The sequence below is a fragment of the Callorhinus ursinus genome, unplaced genomic scaffold (genome assembly GCF_003265705.2).
Source record: "Callorhinus ursinus isolate GAN/ISIS: 27379988/994484 unplaced genomic scaffold, GSC_fseal_2.0 scaffold12, whole genome shotgun sequence".
NCBI classification, from domain to species: Eukaryota; Metazoa; Chordata; class Mammalia; order Carnivora; family Otariidae; genus Callorhinus; species Callorhinus ursinus.
This window is the reverse complement of record NW_027397074.1, coordinates 28,820,264-28,839,797: the sequence shown is the minus strand read 5'-3', so window position 1 is coordinate 28,839,797 and position 19,534 is coordinate 28,820,264. Positions and strand designations below refer to the sequence as shown.

Here is a 19,534-nt window from a genome sequence, read left to right as displayed (position 1 = left end):
TTTTCAGATGAAGTATTTTGGTAGCAAAAACCATTTGTTTTTAAAAAGAATATTTACATATATTCTGCATTTACATTAACATTCATATGCATACCAATTAGTATGTTGGAAATTTAATGTTTGAGGTATTTGAATTTCTTCCTTTTCTAACTCTATATAATTATATCATTTAGTGGTTTAGAAATTATATGGAGATTATAAAGATATACAGCAATGCATATGGCTCTTGATTTAGGATAACCATGAAGGAAGGCTTATAGTCTCTTGTAAAGAAGTCATACTTCTCAGTTTCCTAAGTTTGCAACATTAGTCTTTTTAAGTAAGATGGTAAAAAAAAAAAAAAAAAAGGTATGAGAATAAAAAGAATTTGTTGTCCTTAAAAATTGCTTGTAATGAAGCCACTGAAGTCACTCCAGTACCAGGAGTGGCTCATTATATGCAAGGGAATACTAAAATGTAATCCCCAAAAACGAGCTTTATAAAAAATAAAAAATAACCTATATGTATATATCTGTCGACCAGAGTATGGGTAAAAATGTTCCAAGAGAGACTATGGACTCCGAGAAACAAACTGAGAGTTCTAGAGGGGAGGAGTGGGGGGGGATGGGTTAGCCCGGTGATGGGTATTAAGGAGGGCACATACTACACAGAGCACTGGGTGTTATACGCAAACATTGAATCATGGAACACTACATCAAAAACTTATGATGTAATGTGTGGTGACTAACATAACAAAATTAAATTTAGAAAAATGTTCTCAAGACTCCAAGAATGAAATGTTTCTAGATGTGTAATGGAAACAGCACAGACGTCAAAAGGTTCTTACTTTCACTTCATTTTTATTTTTCCATTTTGTGTGGATCATCTCCACCATCTCACATTATTGGCTAAAACTACATTTCAGTTGTTGAGGTGTGCACTTAACAATGTAACATCATCAAAAAAAAAAAAGCTTGGAATATATTATTTCTAATGGTAATACCTATTGGGTATGTGAACCACAGACCTAAGATGATAGTCATAGGCATCTCTGAGCTACTCTTTCTTTTCTCATTGTTTCAATAAAACAAGAAAAAGTCTATCACATCTGTAATTGACCTTTCTATTTTGGCCTGAAGAGCTCAAATAAATTGCTTCTAAGCCTAAGGAATTTAAGAATCCCCCAAGGCTTTGAACTTGGCAGTCACTTCATAGAACTTTAGCACCATGTTGTTATATCCAGAAAGTTTCTCTACGTTTCAGAGGATTATAGATGTGAATATAAAAAAGTATTGGCTAGAATTTGTTGTCATGTTATATGTCTTTTTTATTATGGTGAAATACACATAATGTAAAATTGGCCATTTTACCACTTTCAAGTGAACAATTCTGTGACGCTAAGTACAGTCACATTATTGTGCAACCATCCCGTTATTCATCTCCAGAACATTTTTGTCATCCCTAACTGAAACTCTACCCATCAAACAGCGATTCCTCCTTCCCAGCCCCCCTCAACCCCTGGTAGCCTGCTGCCTTTTGTTTCTATCAAACTGGACATTCTAAGTACCTTATATAAGTGGATCGTACAATATTTGTCCTTTTGTGTCAGGCATATTTTCCTTAGCATAAATTTTCTTTTTTTTTTTTGTTTTTAAGATTTTATTTATGTATTTTTCAGAGAGAGTGAGAGAGAGCACAAGCAGGGGGAGGGACAGAGGGAGAAGGAGAAGCAGGCTCCCCACTGAGATCATGACCTGAGCTGAAGGCAGACACTTAACTGACTGAGCTACTCAGGCGTCCCATTAGAATAAGTTTTCAAGGCTCATCCGTGTTGTAGTCTGTATCAGAATTTCATTTTCTTTTAAGGCTGAGTAATAGTATGTATATACCACGTTTTGTTTATCCATCTACCCATTGATGGATATTTGGGTTGTTTCTACCTTTTGTAGTGCTTTCTTATTTGAATACATATCTATCTTGCTTATCATATCACCTAGCATGTTGTATGCCCATACGAAGTATCTGTTGAATGAATAAATGAATGTGACAAAAATTCAGACATTTTCCACCTTGAGCAATTTAGTCCTGAAGGTATATTGTTCATAGAAAAATAGATGCCCTTGGTTTGGCATTTTTAGAAGGAAAACAGAACAAAACCCTTTCCCATTTGCTAGGCGTGGGATGCCACTGTGTGCCATTTCATATCCTCTTGGTTCCACCTCCACTCACGGTCTCTCCTGTGATTTCCTGTTTTGCACATGTTTAACCATATTTACACAGATGCAGACTTAGCCCTGGCTGAGCAGCCTACTTTCCCAGAGCTGTCCTGATAATGTAGTGCAAGATGCCCGCAGAAACCCTCTCCATAATTGTTCATGTGCAACTTGAAATTGTGAGGAAGTTAATGTTAATGATCATAGGGCATTCGTGACAGATGGGAAGAGGGGCAAGTGGATAAATCCTTTGCTTTCTCATCTGCTAGGTTGGCATACTGTAGTTGACTACCGAGAGTTACTAAGACTCTGACTTTTTGATGGATTGAGGTGAATTGTAGATGGCGAAGCATTTTCTGTTAGGCTCTAAATTCCTCTTGGAGGAATTTCAGAAATGAGTGCCACATCAAACATTCACAAGATGTGGGAGAGGTGGTTTCATTCTACATTCCTGTCCAGTTGCCTTACGTGGCCCCTGACAAAAAGGAACACAAAACTGGGTGAGTCTTGAAAGCTGACGGCAAGCTGCTATACACTTAACCAAATGTTAGGCCCAATTGCAGCTGTTATGAAAGATGTGGTATCTAAACCAGGACAAATCAACACTGGTTTTGGCATTTGGTATGGAGATACTGTCTAGCAAAGGCATTTTTTCCCCTCAAATTCCACTAGTGAAAGGAACTAAAAGCTGTTTGTTTTTACTTGAGAATGCACAGCAGATGCATTCACTCCCTCATTCCAAGCCAAATTAACACTTCTGCCTTTTGTCAAAATATAGTTGGCAGGGACCTTGATGGTCTTGACATTCCTCAGAATCTCACACTGGTCCACTGCATCCATGACATGTTTGTTGGATTGGGTGAATAGAAAGCAGCAAGTATTAGAGATTCCCTAATGAGAAAGACCAGGTGGCACCCTCAGTACACTGACTAGAAATCTTAGATCACCCAATTCATTAGATATATCTTCTACTTTACACATTACTCTAGGTGACAGTTTTGCTGATCTTTCTGCCATGATGTAACAAGAACTCCCCTCAGTTTCCAATAATACTCTCCTCATTTCTTTCTAAGCCCTTCCTGGTAATCACCATAAGCCACCTTTTAACTGCCTTTGCAATGAACCTCTGGCTTTTACTAACACTTGCCTTAGTGTCCTTCCAGCTTCTGCCCTGTGCTGCTCCAGTATGCACCTCCCATATTTTAGATTTTTGCTGTGGCAACATACCTCTTCCAGGTTCCATAGTCTGTGTTATGGAACTATGCATAGCTACATAACAAATTGCTTGAAAATGTAGATTATAACTAATAAACATTTATTGTCTCACAGTGGCTGTGTGCCAGAAATTTGGAAGCAGCTTAGCTGCGTAGTTGTGACTCCAGCTCTTTCATGAGGCTCCGGTTAAGATATTGGCCAGGACTGCAGTCATCTGGCGACTTGACTGGTGCTGATGGATCTGCTCCTAAGGGGTTCATGGGTTCAAATCACATGGCTGTTGGCAGGACGTCTCAGTTCCTTTATAAAAGGCTGCTCGACTATCCTCATGGTATCATAGCTGAGTTCTCCCAGGATTAGCCAAAAGAAGGCAAGTCAGAAGCCATAATATCTTGTTTGACCTAGACTTGTACGTCACCTACCAGTATTTCTGCAATATGTCAGTGGTTCCACATGTCAGCTCTATGCAGTGTTAGAGGGTACTATAGAAGGCATGAATACCAAGAAGCAGGGATCATTGGGGCTATCTTTGGAGGCTGGCTCCCACAGTCTCTTTGCATTCTAAAAGCAGCATATATCTTACTTGGGAATACCACCACAGTCTATTTAATGGTGGGAGGATGGCCAGTTTTGAATGGATCTTATAGTAGAGACTGCTGTACAGCAGGTCCAGGCTGTGGTACAAGCTGCTAAGCTCAGCTTAGCATAATGGCCCAGAAGATCTGATATTTTTAGACCGATTTCTGATAGAATGACCATGTGCAATCTCTGGCTAGCCCTAATTGAAGAACTGCAGCATAGATACCTAAGGTTTGGGAGCAAGACCATGCTTTCTACAGAGAGCTACCTTCTGGGGGAAAAAAAGAAAAAAAAAGGTATATCACACATACACACCCAGTTCCTAGCTTACTATTGTGTCCTAGTAGATGTTGTGTGTTGGACACTAGTTGACTCTGACTGAAGTTGTCTATTCTGAGCTATTATGAAACTCATCAAATAAACTGGTTGGGTGCACATAGTAAAAATCCCATGTACAAGAGAAATGGAGTATCTGGGTTCAGGCCCATATGGATCCAGAAGATCGAGTAAATTATATAAACATGTCGCCTACGCTTCCCTTGCAGCCACTTCTTTTATATGGAGGTCTCTGTAGAATCACTTCTAAAATAAACTACTTGCCTGCAAGCTTTTGTTTCAAGCTCTAGTTTAGGGATAATCTAAGACAAGACAGCAGGCTTTTAAATTTGATTGGCTATATGAAGACTTCCTTTACTATTTATATCAGAGTTCTCTGAGATGAAGTAAGAATTATAAAGGATGGGATCCCATATCTCCAAAAGCCTTATTGACTTAGCTCCCTTAGAGCTATTCCGCTCAGACTGTTGAATATGCACGTTCTTTAAAGGTAGTTGATTTTGAGACAATTGTAACCAAACATCTATAGTTGGATATGCTTAGAAGGTTGTGTGCATTTCACATTTTTGAGGCTATCATTCTATAGCTCTGCTGTCCATGCTTTGATATCAGTGATAAGGCAGAACATATTTCTTTTTCTTTTCTTTTTTTTGGCCAGGGGTGGGGGGAGCAGAACCTGTTTCACACAATGAGAGCATATACTCTGAGTAAATTTGATGTTGCTATCTTAAATCCATTCTCTCTAAAGCAAGGTATGAAAGACTACATTAATGATTTGGCATGTCTTGTCTGTTGAGTTTACGTGTTTGTTATGATTAACAATTTCTATCCCTATTTTGTAAATATTTCATTGCCAATTACATGTGTAATGGAATGTAACATAAATCTCAATTCTGCTTTTGTTATTTTGGGGAATTGGGGGAGTGGAGTTCAATACTGTTGTGGAGAGTGGCAGTGCAACAGATCAAATCTTTTTAATTTTGATCTATAGTAACGCTATTAGTATAACATTTTGTTGTGTTGCAGTGGAAGCTCTAACAAATTTTAAAGGCTTGGAAGGGAAATATTGACTTTGCAGTTTATCATCCCCAAGAATACTTTTCTCTAAGAAATTAGTTTGGGCATCCCAATATTTGAATGGGATATTATTCAAAAATTAGGCACTTTTCATTATGGCAACATGAATTCCCTATCTGGATTGTTCACATTTAGCTAATACAGCTTTTCTTTTTGGGGATGTTTAACTATCCTATAAAACAAGAGAAATATTTGGGACATTTATGGCTTTATATTTTTCTCTAGTCTTAAGAGATTGAGTTACCATATAGTACAACAATCTATTCATATCTAACACGATGTGAAAATCAAAAGAGATCATATATGTGCAAGTACACTGTATACTGTACAAATAAACTATAGCAATAAAATAAAATATGACAATAAAATGAAGTGTAGCAATAAAATCTAGGGATGCAGGTTTAAGCAGTTCTCATTTCCATGTTCTGATGTTAGTATCTTAAAATAATAGTTTTGTGTATTCTTGGTAAAATTACCTAATTATGGAGAAAATAAAATGTTCAGTAGTTTGCCTTTAAACATACTCAAAATAAATTCCTAATGAGTTTTAATATACATGTTTTAAATGAACCTATAAAGAGAATGCAACTTTTGTAGAATGAATCATGTCTATATCTCTGTACTTGAAGATACTTCTCAGCCTAAAAGCAATGGAAGAAACTTAAGATTGTGTTAATGAAAAGCTTGCATACTAAAAACATAGAAAACATCGTAAACAAAAAATATGAAAGAAAAGTACTGCATTTTTAAAGGTCATAGAAAACGTTAGTATCATCAACGAAATGTATCAAGATAAAAAGAAGAGTCCACAATACCGCCGTAAAATAAATTGATTGAACAAATCACAGAAGAGGAAATTATGTTTAAGGTCATATGTAATAAGAATTCAATTAAAACAACAATGGCTTTGTATCTATCAAAGTAACAAAAAAATTGATAGTAGCAGTGCTGATAAGGGTGTCACGATGGGATTTAGATTTCTACAAGTTTCTCTGAAAAATCAGTTGGGCAACATGTATTTAAAAACCTTAAAATTCTTAGTACCCTTTGACCCAGTTATTCACTGGAATGGAGTCTAGCCTAAAGAAATCATCACTGATGCATGCAGACTTTAAAATATTGAGTCATGTAAAAATGAGAGTCTTTTTTGTGTGAGGAAAAAAGCATTTCACAACTTTATCACGAATACTCCTCGTAATATTGATAACTTAGTGTGTGTTTCACACAGTTACAAGACGATGAAAGTTAATGACGTGGTTTATACTGTATTTTACAAATGAAGGAAACCAGGATCCAAGGAGGCTAAGTAATTTTCTTGAGAGAGATCAAACATGATAGGGGCTGAATATAGATTACTATATTTGGCGACTGTAAAATCAGCTATGCTATCACTGATTCTTCATTCATTGTCTCATCAGATTTAAAGAGCTTGTTCTAATTTTGTACATTTAATTTTAAATTCTTATATAATTTCTTATTAAAATTTAATTACTTATTGAAGATGAAAGCCCAGCTTGACTTCACAGTGCTCTCTTATCCACCAAACTGATTTGTCATTTGAGACTTATATTTTAAATTTAAATTAAATCAAGTTAAATTAAAACTCAAGTCAAAGAAGCTATGAGCTCTCCTTTTGTTTTTCTTTAAAAAGGAAATTTTCATCTATTTTAGGTCAGTAAATTGTTAAAAAATTAAACTGTTCTTGTGCTCATAAATTTATACAAAGGGGTCTCCTAGACAGAATGCATATTTATAATTAAACCGAGTGGTATGATATTGAATGGCACAGTATGCCAGGGGTTTGGATTACCAATCTCTGAAACTATTTCAAGACATTGAAGTCCATGTGTTTACTTCTATCCACAGTAAGAATGCTTTGAAATGACCAAATGAGTACAAAATAAGCAAAATTGTGTTTCAGTGCTGAAAAAGGGAAAGGATATCATCAACTTTCCAAAAGCTGTCAGGTCTTTCTGGAAACGACAGCCTGGGAGGATTGGATTTAAAGGGCACCACCTTTATATTCACAAGAGTCAAAGGATGGAACCGCTGAGGAAGTAAGTGCGTAAGATGCGCCTAGTAGAAGTCCGAATGCAGAGAAATGGTAGTCTGTATCTATAGACTTCCCTGTGTGAGGGGAAAAAATATATTCCTTAATTACTGGTTGGGGGGGGTAAATGCATACATTTTGGTAGACCCTTCTGCAGTACTAGACGTATCAAAAACTTGAAAATTTACAAAAATTCTGACTGAATTACCCGACTGGTGTACAACAATAAGTGTTCACTGTAGCATTCTTTATAGTGTTGGAAACAATTGGAAAAAAGACCTAAATTTCCACAAATAGAATATGGTAGATAAATCACAGTAAACTGATACAACATACTGTGCAACCATAGTATAGATGTGTAAATATGAGGGGCAAACAAGATTAAGCAACTGGTAGGTTCAGTCTCTGTGTGTGGGTGGGTGGGTGTGTGTATCTGAGGCCTCCCTCACATCTATTGAAATGGAATTTGTTTTATATAACATATTGTGAAGTAAAAATGCAGAATATAAAACAACTTATAGCAAGATCCCAATTTATTTAAATATATTTTTAATTGCCTAATAAGATGGCAACAGATATATGACTAGTTGCCTCTCCTTCATGGAATTTATGAGGAATTATCTTTCCCATTAGCAGTAATTTCTAAGTTTTTCTATACTGATTTGCTTGAATAAAAATAGAATTTTTAAAAATTCTGTGAATTGCGAATTTTAAAATAGTTTGTTGCACAGCGTTCATGACATTGAGTCCAGTATGTTACTAAGCTGTGTGTGCATTTCTTGATCTTGGTAAACTAGGACATGCTGTTCCATAACCAGATCCAGGAGGAAAAATGCACTATCGCATTTGAAGGATGCGAACATATTTAGTCAAACAAGAAACTGGCTCATTTGAGAGTTTTATAGCAAACAAGGGCAGAAAGTAGTTTGCATAATTTTCTCATGCTCCTTTTATAGTGTTTATCTTTTATAAGGCTCTTTGGAACAGTTGCTCGTCCACCTGTCAATAATGTGTCCTTTTATAGACTCAACCTTTTATTGCTCTCATGCCCTTGATATATAGTAGTCTTAGAAGTAGTATTGAATATATGGTGGGCAAAATACTAATTTTAAATTTAAAAGGCCTTCTTTTGTAGACTAAAATAGAGAGTTTTGAATGACATGAAGAGAATAAACATACTATAAAATCCTGTTTAGGGATACCTGGGTGGCTCGGTGGGTTAAGCATCAGACTCTTGATTTTGGCTCAGGCCATGATCTGAGGGTCCTGAGGTTGAGCCCCACTTCCAGTCCACCCTCAGGGAGGAGTCTGCTTCTCTCCCTCTACCCCTCCCCCTGCTTGTGGGGAATACTCTCTTTCTCTCTCTCTCTAAAATCAAACTCTTTTTTTTAAAGATTTTATTTATTTGAGAGAGAGAGATTGGAAGAGAGAGAGAGACAGACAGCACAAGATGGGGGAGGGTCAGAGGGAGAAACAGACTCCCCACTGAGCGGGGAGCCTGATGCGGGACTCCATTCCGGGATCCCAGGATCATGATCTGAGCCACAGACAGACGCTTAACCAACTGAGCCACCCAGGTGGCTTTATTCTACTTTACTTTTATTCTACTTATTCTACTTTACTTTTTTTAAACATTTATTTATTTAAGGGGCACTGGGTGGCTCAGTTGGTTAAGCATCTACCTTTGGCTCGGGTCATGATCTGGGGTTCCGGGATGGAGTCCCGCCTTGGGCTCCCTGCTCAGCTGGGAGCCTGCTTCTCCCTCTGCCTGCCACACCCCCTGCTTGTGCTCTCTCACTCTCTCTGTCAAATAATTAAATAAAATCTTTAAAAATAAAATAGAATAGAATCTATTTAGCAGGAATAAAAATAAATTCATTGTTTTATCAACATTTTTGGAAAGTTTGTTAACAATTTTATTTAAAGCACTATCCTATGAAAAACTAAGCCAAGTAGCATTCATTTAAATTTGTTTTTATGGAACATAATTCTGCATCAATTCCAAGTGAAAATAGTTGTATTGTGAGTCTATCAATTACATAAATATTTTGGGCATGCGAACAGTTGCTATAACTTCTTTTTAGTGGAATAAGATATCTAGTATTTCTCAATTTACATAAAATTTGTCAAGCTGTGTTCTACATATATTTATTGACCTACATCCCAGAAGTGTTTTGCATGATACTGAATGAACACAATCCTACAAATCTGTATGTAGGAATGCATTTCCATTCATAAAGGGATATTATCCAAGACCTTAAGTAGAAAGCTGCCCATCCTTTGTTTTGTGCAATTAGATTCCAAGTTCCCTTTATATAATCATGAGCAAGAATAATAAATGAAGTAAGAGAAATTCTGTTCTTGTTAAAAAGCAAACATCCTTACACACACACATGCACACGCACACACACACACACACCACTTTTCCAATACCACCACTTCCCATTCCTAGTAATATGAGATGTGGGGCTAAAATTTAACATTCATGCAGAGACACGGGAGTTAAATATCACATTTTCATATTGTACTTGGGAGAGGACTTCATATTTTGCTTGATAGAGTTTGCAAATTGTGCTTTCACATTGCACTTTGAAACATTTGTTTTCTCTGAAACATGGTAGCTAATTGGGCTAACAACTCTTAGCTGTCAAGAGCAGTTTTAGATGTGGTCCCTTTCTGTTCAGTGTGTGATTATTTTAAGACTGCTTAGAGGACAGAAGTAGACAGCCCTTCATCAGGTGTACAATGGTAAAGATCTGCTTTTTTCTTAAGAGGTCTGTTAATTGGATACGCATGCAATACCCAAGGTGCAGTGAAAAGATAAGACAGCAGTTAAAGTCTGCAAAGTGAATGAGTTTTTTTAGGTTCAATTGTGATTATATTGCCACCTCTACTTTCACTGGTGCCTTCATTCATTTTATTTTACCTTACCTAGTGAGTATTTTTGTCGATCTCCATGGAATTTTCTTGAGATGTCTTATCTTCTGGTTCTCAATGTAAATATACTTGGAATAAAATAAACCCAAAGTGTTATCTATGAATAGCTGGTTAATAGGAATCTATGATAATATTTTTGAAATGGAATAAATTGTATTTGTACTTAGAATGTATGTTTTTACTAGTTATTTAAACTTTAGAAATGCATGCTTATTGTCATTGTATATGAAATAGTATAGTAGCTTTCTTGAGCTCAGTTTCTTTCTTTCTACTGGCATTGACATCAATCATACAATGCTTTGAATATTAAGATCTGCAAACTAAATTCTCTCTTTTCTGAGCAAAACAGTTGAGGAAGTTCATTCAAAAACCAGCCATGAAAATTAAGACATAATCAAACCAAATGTTGCAGAAGACAGGCAAAGTTCTGTACATTAGGGGCCATAAAGTCAGTCTAATATGATAGACAAACAATTATTCAATCAGTTAATTGGAATTGTGATAAACATAATATGAGAAACATATGCCATGTTCTGAGAATGTATAAAATGGGAACTCTCCCTAATTTGTCAGTAAATCATGAGTTGTTTTCAAAGTAACCATCATACACTTTTATTTTTGAATAAACTTAGTTGTAAGCCTGGAGTTATAGCTAAAACTTGGTTTATAAGAGTTTAATATCTTTATCACTTCTTTTCTAGGGTAATTTTCAAACTTAATAGTTATCTAATGTTAAGTTCTTCATAGTTTTAGGGGCTGGTTTTGGTATGTGTATTTTCCTTACTCAGCAATAACAGGCAGACTTGAAATCATTTCACACTTTGTATCTAAGATTTCTGTAATAAAATATTAATTTTCATCAATTAGTTAAAACACACCCATTAATAATATTACCTAAATCTATGTTAAATGTCCAATTAAATATTTTTAAGTGCCAAATTTATAACTGCTATAATTTTTTGTTGTTTTTAGTTTGAAGATAAAAGCGTAGCTTCATGTATCATTGATATTATCCACTCTGACAGGTGTGAGGTAATATCTCATTGTAGTTTTGATTTGTATTTCCCTGATGCTGAGTGATGTTGAGCATCTTTTCATGTATCTGTTAGCTATCTGGATGTCTTCTTTGAAGAAATGTGTGTTCATGTCTTCCCATTTTTTAATTGGATTATTCATGTTTTGGATGTTGAGTTTTATAAGTTCTTTATATGTTTTGGATATTAACACTTTATCAGATATGTCATTTGCATAGATCTTCTCCCATTCCATAGGTTGCCTTTTACTTTTGGTGATTGTTTCCTTCACTGTGCAGAAGCTTTTTATCTTGATGAGGCCCCAGTAGTTTATTTCTGGTTTTTGTTTCCCTTGCCTCAGAAGACATAACTAGTAAGAAGTTGCTATGGCCAATGTCAAAGAGATTACTCCCTGTGTTCTCCTCTAGGACTTTTATGGTTTCTTTCCCTTGCCTCAGAAGACATAACTAGTAAGAAGTTGCTATGGCCAATGTCAAAGAGATTACTCCCTGTGTTCTCCTCTAGGACTTTTATGGTTTCAAGTCTCACATTTAGGTCTTAATCCATTTTGAATTTGTTTTTGTGTATGGTGTAAGAAAGTGGTCCAGTTTCATTCTTTTGCATGTTGCTGTCCAGTTTTCCCAACACTATTTGTTGAAGAGACTGTCCCCCCCCCCCATTGGATATTCTTTTCTGCTTTGTCAAAGATTAATTGACCATATAGTTATGGGTTCGTTTCTGAGTGTTCTATTCTGTTCCATTGATCTATGTGTCTGTTTTTGTGCCAGTACTATATTGTTTTTATCACTACAGCTGTGCAGTATAACTTGAAGTCTGGAATTGTGATGCCTCCCTTAATTTCTCTTCCTGCTGCTTCATTATTCATGTATAGAAATGCAATGGACTCCTGTACTTTGATTTTGTATCCTGCAACTCTACTGAATTCGTGTATCAGCTCCAGCAGTTTTTTGGTGGAGTATTACAGGTTTTCTATATAAAGCATCATGTCATCTGCAAAGAGTGAAAGTTTGACTTCTTCTTTGCCAATCTGGATGCCTTTTATTTCCTTTTGTTGTCTGATTGCTGTGGCTAAGACTTCCAGAGCTATGTTAAATAACGGTGGTGAGAGTGAATGTCCTTGTCTTGTTCCTGACTGTAGAGGAAAAGCTCTCAGGCTTTCCCCACTGAGGATGATATTAGCTGTGGGCATTTCCTATATGGCCTTTGTTATGTGACATATGTTCCCTCTAACCCTCTAAGGATGTGGAGAAAGGGGAACCCTTTTGCACTGTTTTTGGGAATGCAAACTGGTGCAGCCACTCTGGAGAACAGTGTGGAGTTCCTCAAAAACTTAAAAATAGAACTACCCTACAAAGTGACAATTGCACTACTAGGTTTTTACCCAAAGAATACAAAAATACTAATTTGAAGAGATACATGAACCCCAATGTTTATAGCAGCATTGTCTACAGTAGCCAAATTATGCAAAGAGCCAAAATGGCCATTGCCTGATGAATGGATAAAGATGTGGTTATATATAAATGTGATATTATTTATCCATAAAAAAAGAATAAAATCTTGCCATTTGCAACAACATGGATGGAGCTAGAGAATATTGTGCAAAGTGAAGTAAGTCAGAGAAAGACAAATACCATATGATTTCACTCATATGTGGAATTAAGAAAAAAAAAAACAAATGAGCATAGGGAAAGAAGAGAGAGAGAGAGAGAGAGAGGCAAACCAAGAAACAGATTCTTAACTCTAGAGAACAAACTGATGCTCACCAGAGGGAAAGTGGGTGGGGGGTGATAGGGATTAAGGAGTGTACTTGTGCTGATCACCGAGTGTTATATGTAAGTATTGAAGCACTAAATTGCACTTCTGAAACTAATATTACACTGTATGTTAACTAACTGAAATTTAAATAAAAACTTTAAAAAAAGCCTAATTTCTTAATAGTCCTAATCTGATTCATTAGTATTATCTCATAATTAATATCAAAGATTGGAAAACAGTAAAATATAATGGAGTTCTCCTGAATTGCATTTGGGATTTAGAGTCTGAGTTATTTCAAGACACTTATATTTTGAAATTTAGACTTCATGGCATTTAACTTGCCACTAACTTGGTCCAACATAAATGTACCTTTATATTCTGTGCTTAGAGTGGGAAATAAAGATTACGGTTTCATTTAAGCATAGTAGGGAGGAGGAAAAAATACCAAAGATATGTGGAATTAATTCTAAAATGTTATACATATTGTATTCCCTTATTGAGAAGTATCCTAGTATTACCAAACTGAATATTTAGAAAATCTCTAAGACCATCAACACATTTATGAATATGTATTTTCCTTCCTATTTTCTTTAGTTTTCCTTTAAAACTAAGATGAAAATACAATCAGATATTGCATGTTGACAGGTATAACAAACTCACTGACTTACTTAGCTCGTAAAGTTTTGACATCAGCACTATTTCCCTAAATGTATTTTAAATCCTTATAATTCTTTACATGTGAAGAAAAGTTCATAAAGTAATGATATGGATATGCCAAATATCCAATTCTTATTTTCGTGCAATAATGATTAGTTAATAGATTGACTGAAAATAGTATCCTGTTTACAACTCCATTATTCCATTTGTAATAAAGTTGGCATCCTCGAATTGTAAACATGTTTCTAATTAAAATTAAATGTTTACACATGATGAACACATTCTTCTTATTTCACTCTTTCTAGATTAATCATTTTGCATAGGAACATCTAAGTCTCAATCTCTAAACTATAGGATAAATCATAAAATTAAAAGAATACGAATCTGAAACCCAGGATGCTTTTGTTATTCATTCAAGATGTGAACTTGGCCAATCACTTCCTCTTCTTGTCACCTGTTTTCCTCATCAAAAGAATGAATCTGTTTGTTTCATTTCATGGTTTTCACTTTTCAGCAGCAGAAGCCTCTTGTAAGACAATATCTTATGCATAATTTCAGCATGTATATTAAAAATAATAATAAGCTTCTCTTACAGAGACAGGAATGATGGAGAAGGGCAGTGGAGTAGGGTTGGGGATTTTAGAGCCCAATCCTATATACTGAGTAGCCCTCACCTTCCGATACAACCTGTTGAAGATGGCTCTACATCAGATAATTCCTCGAGTTCCATGGACCATATTTTGAAAATCATGTAATTATATATGATCATTATGTTTCTTTAAAATTCCAAAATAATGTAATTCTCAATTTCATAAATTGAGATGTCTTTCAAAGCGCTAAAAATCCTATTGTACTTTAAAAAAATGTACAAATAAGTAGGTTTCAATTTATGCTAAGAAGGATTCTAAGGTAAAAAGCTCACACGTCATACTAAAGCCACTGACTTAAGTGTTCCATAGAATAGTGCTATAATCCAAATAGTTTTATTTTAGGAAATAAATAAATTGATAAAACCCTTCAACATTCAGAAAAATCACAGAAGCCCTTTAGTTAAATGTTAATTCTCTTGCCCATCTTTATTCTTCACTGGGGGAGATGAGAAAAAAAATTAATATGGGGGTTAAATTTAAAGGCAGAATTTGCTTGGGGCGCCTGCGTGGCTCAGTCGGTTAAGCGTCTGCCTTCGGCTCAGGTCATGATCCCAGGGTCTGGGATTAAGTCTAGCATTGTACTCCCTGCTCAGCCGGAAGCCTGCTTCTCCCTCTCCCTCTGCGGCTCCCCCTGCTTGTGCTCACGCGTTCTCTCTCTGCGTCAAATAAATAAATAAATAAATAAATAAATAAATAAATAAAATCTTAAAAAAAAATAAAGGCAGAATGTGCTTAAAAAATTTTTTTCCCTTCCTAACTTTGGTTACTTGCGAGTGAACACTTCCGTCAGTACACACATATACACCCACTAGACTCTTGCAGCCATAGTAGGTAAAGCATTAGAAAATGAGGTAGAGAAGAACACGTTCTCCCGAATCTTAAATTGCTCAGAAGAAAAGCCTGTAGGAGATGGAGTTCTTCACCAGGGGCCACTTCGTTAGCCTGCTACTGACATGGATTCGATGGTTACAAGGCAGGGGTGATGAGTTTTCACTCTTGCTAATTTCTGATGTCCTTTCTGAGCAAGGGTTCTCTATCTAAAATTAAGAAAATGAAAAAAAGCAAACTTTTAATCCCAAAAGGACCCAAAGTGAACTTGTCCCAGTGGTTACCTTATATAGACTCTCTGACATACTTCTCGTTTTGCAAAAATACCAAGTGCAGATCATTACTTTGCAACACTCATGTGCAGAGACCTACTTTATTAACACTTCAGGGAAGTTAATGTACTAGATCTTGAAATGCCTTTCTGGAAAGTGAAGTAACTTATGGTTTTCTTGTAGTGGCACTGTTAACTCTTGTATCATTTTCAGGTCCGTGGGGCCGATGCATGGGAGATGAATGTGGGCCAGGAGGCATTCAGACCCGGGCTGTGTGGTGTGCTCATGTGGAAGGCTGGACGACGTTACATACAAACTGTAAGCCGGCCGAGAGACCCAGTAACCAGCAGATCTGTTTCAAAGTGTGTGACTGGCACAAAGAGTTGTATGATTGGAGCCTGGGACCTTGGAATCAGTGTCAGCCTGTGATTTCAAAAAGCCTGGAGAAACCCCTTGAGTGCATTAAGGGGGAGGAAGGCATTCAGGTGAGAGAGATAACATGCATCCAGAAAGAGAAGGACATTCCTGCAGAGGATATCATTTGTGAGTACTTCGAGCCCAAACCTCTCCTGGAACAGGCCTGCCTCATCCCCTGCCAGCAAGACTGCATTGTGTCTGAGTTTTCTGCCTGGTCGGAATGCTCCAAGACATGTGGCAGCGGGCTCCAGCACCGGACGCGTCACGTGGTAGCACCCCCCCAGTTTGGAGGTTCCGGTTGCCCAAACTTGACGGAGTTTCAGGTGTGCCAGTCCAGCCCCTGTGAAGATGAAGAGAGCATGTACAGCTTGCACGTGGGTCCCTGGAGCTCGTGCTCGATGCCCCACGCGAGACAAGTAAGACAAGCAAGGAGACGTGGGAAGAATAAAGAACGGGAAAAGGACCGAGGAAAAGGAGTGAAGGATCCAGAAGCCCGAGAACTTATTAAGAAAAAGAGAAACAGAAACAGACAGAACCGACAAGAGAATAAATATTGGGACATCCAGATTGGATATCAGACCAGAGAAGTTATGTGTACTAACAAGACGGGGAAGGCTGCTGATTTGAGGTAACATTTCATAACCATTAACTGGAGGTGGCTCTCTGTCAAGGCCATGGGCCAGAAAGTACTTAAGGCTCTGCTGTACTAAGTCCCGAGATTCACATGTGCACAACCTAGAATGAGCTACCCCCAAGTATAACATGTTCTACTTTAAAGCACTTAAGCTTTTGTGGGTTTCCTGACATTATTTCTGTTTTGCTCATGTTTAGGCACTGTACTCCTAGAGTTCATTTAAATGTTCCTGTCAAAGATTTATAGCATGAGCTATTCTCCATGAGGTGGTACTACTTTTTTAGGTCAGTCGTGCTGTTTCCACCTACAATGGGGGAAAAAGAAAACTTGCTTAGAAGCTACAGTTTGGGGATTTTGAATTCAGATACTTATTTTAGTGAGAATAAAGCACACTTGTAATCTCTCCAAGTTTATAACATTTTCAGAATTACCCTATACAAAAAATCTAAACAACCGCCCAGGGAGCTATACCTAAGAATAATTCACATTTTATAAAATGGAATAAATCTCCCTAGAGGAAAAAAGGGAAACCAGAAGAAACTAAGGTAAGTAGACATTATTTAATCATGAGTAGCCTAGTTTAGAAAACATGTAATTAATTGGCTGCATGTTCTAGACAGAAATTATATGTCAAATCATCTCTGGGTAAATAATGACTATGTTATGAAAGACTTTCTCATGTGTGATTTATTTGTTGTGAAAATATTCATTGAGGATTATTCATTGAGGATTATCTAAAGGATATGATGTTCTCTGGATATTCTAAATTTTGCTCTTGGATAAGCCAGACCATCTGGGAGTGTCTTATCTGGATCATTTGCATAATTGCTTTTTCGGTACTATTTATGCAGTTATGATTTGGACTGAACTGAGTGAAATTATGGTAACATCACTCAGAATTTTATATCACCTTTATTGTAGAAATGACATTGAAAGTGTCATCTACTCCATCATGCAGTCTGTTCTCTTGATTAAAAACACATAAGATAAATTTCACTGAAGCCTCAACCTGTGTGCTGCTGGTGAGCAGCTGGGTTGCTTTCCTTATGGCCCTGGAAATCTTGTAATGGATCACCTGTTGCTGTTTGCTTTGGCTCCTGGGAGCATGAATAGGACTGTGGGGCAAGTGAGTTGCTCACTAACATACATACCCCACTGGCTTCATCTTTTTCTCACCATGATTTTATTTCACTCATTCTTACCTAGTGGTTTTGCCATCTATGGATTTTGAAAGCTGGTTGAAAGCCTTTTTAGTACAGGATATAGTTTAAAGAAATGAGTAAACAAATGAACAATTGATATATCTAGACAGTAATTTCTCTCAGCATAGTGTTGCTCCAGTTGCCATTTTTATATGTGCCAGTCCCTCCCCTCTTTGTACTTACACAGGTGTATTTTCTCTCGGCCACCCAGTAATCTGCTTTTCTTCATCTAGTGACATCAGTCCAACTCCTTTCTTGGTCTCATTAGTGGTTGCTTGATCCCCTGCCTTCATCTTCCAGGTTCCCTACAACTCCTTAAGAGTATGTGTATGTACGTGTGTTCACCTCTGATTCTGTATCATGTGAGTTTTCCTTTCAATTCCTGTTTTACTCTTTTCTGACTATCCTTATTCAGCTGATCTCCTGATTTCTTTTCCTGAAATATTACAGTTATATATACAGTTACTTGGCTCCCACCAAGTAATTAAATGAACCTCCAGGGCAACTTGAGTTGTATCCTGCTGTCACTGAGTTAACATGCTGTAGACATTTAATTTAATGTTGACCACTCAATTAAAAGTGTAATTAGGATAGTACCTACCACTGCATAGAGCCATAGAGCCTAATATTCCCATTTGATTGTTTGAAATAAGCAAACACATTTAAAAATTTGTAGATCATTTGTCAGGTTCTTATATTCTATTAGAAATATCTTAATATTAGGGTATTAAAATTTAAATTGGTTATTAATATTTATTGCATGTAAGGATTATACATAAGAATATATATGGATAAATACATATGATTAAGACAGTTAAAGTCTTAGTGAAGAAGAGATAAGAATGAGGTATTTTGACCTAGGTTTTGCTCAAACGTTGCACCACATCAGTGAAGCTAGTGAAATAAAGAGTAAATGGTTAACACCAACAAAGCGGAGAGCCACAGATCACAGACTTGATGATCAAATTTAAGTCTTTCACCTTATATCAGATTCAGGAACAATTTTGTCATGTCAGAGGATAAAATAATCATTTAATACAGCTAAAAACATCTGTTAGAGTGACAAAAATGAATTTAGCTAAATAAACCTAAGATTCTTCGGGAAGCAGTTCATAGGAAAATAAATATAACTGTAGCAGAATTACTGCTAGAACTTCCAAGTTTCAGATGATAAATCTGGCCTTCTTTTTGCTTTCAAGCAGATGAAAATCAATAATAATGAAAAATACAAATGAAAAGTCTCTTCTTTCATGATAATAGGAAACAGTCACAGTCTCAAACCACAAATAACAGAGATTTAGAGAATGTGGAGAAATTAAACCTAACCGAAGGAAGAAACTTAGAAGGGTGTTATGTCTTCGCACCTTTTGTAAATATTCAAAATCTCTGAGTAGGCTGAACTTTGTGAGGGCCAAGCCAATGACATCTCCTTAGTATGGCATGATCTGTATTCAAAGAAAGGGCTGCTGAAGCATCTTTGAGTTTGTTTGAAAACAAATAGCATAATAGGCAAAACTGAATAAGAAACTCACTATGCCATTACTGCCAAGAAAGGACTGCCAGTTTGATGGATTGAGGGATTAAAGTTTGATGACCAGTGGATGAGAATTCTAAATCACTATGCATACACACCATGACACAGGGGGCTTCCTTATGAACCAGTGAGTTTCAGCCAAGCTTAAGTAGAGTATTGCCCCAG

The 19,534-nt window shown here is 36.5% G+C and overlaps 1 protein-coding gene across 6 annotated transcripts in view; it reads left to right on the top strand.

Annotated features, from left to right (window-relative positions):
• The window catches only part of THSD7A (thrombospondin type 1 domain containing 7A), a 446,918-nt gene that overhangs the window by 150,361 nt on the left and 277,023 nt on the right, over positions 1-19,534 (top strand). For all 6 annotated transcript variants that reach the window (XM_073898881.1, XM_073898883.1, XM_073898884.1 and 3 more), the window contains exon 2: positions 15,796-16,627. In XM_073898881.1, the coding sequence (XP_073754982.1) occupies positions 15,796-16,627 (832 nt within the window). The remainder of the gene's footprint in view (positions 1-15,795; positions 16,628-19,534) is intronic.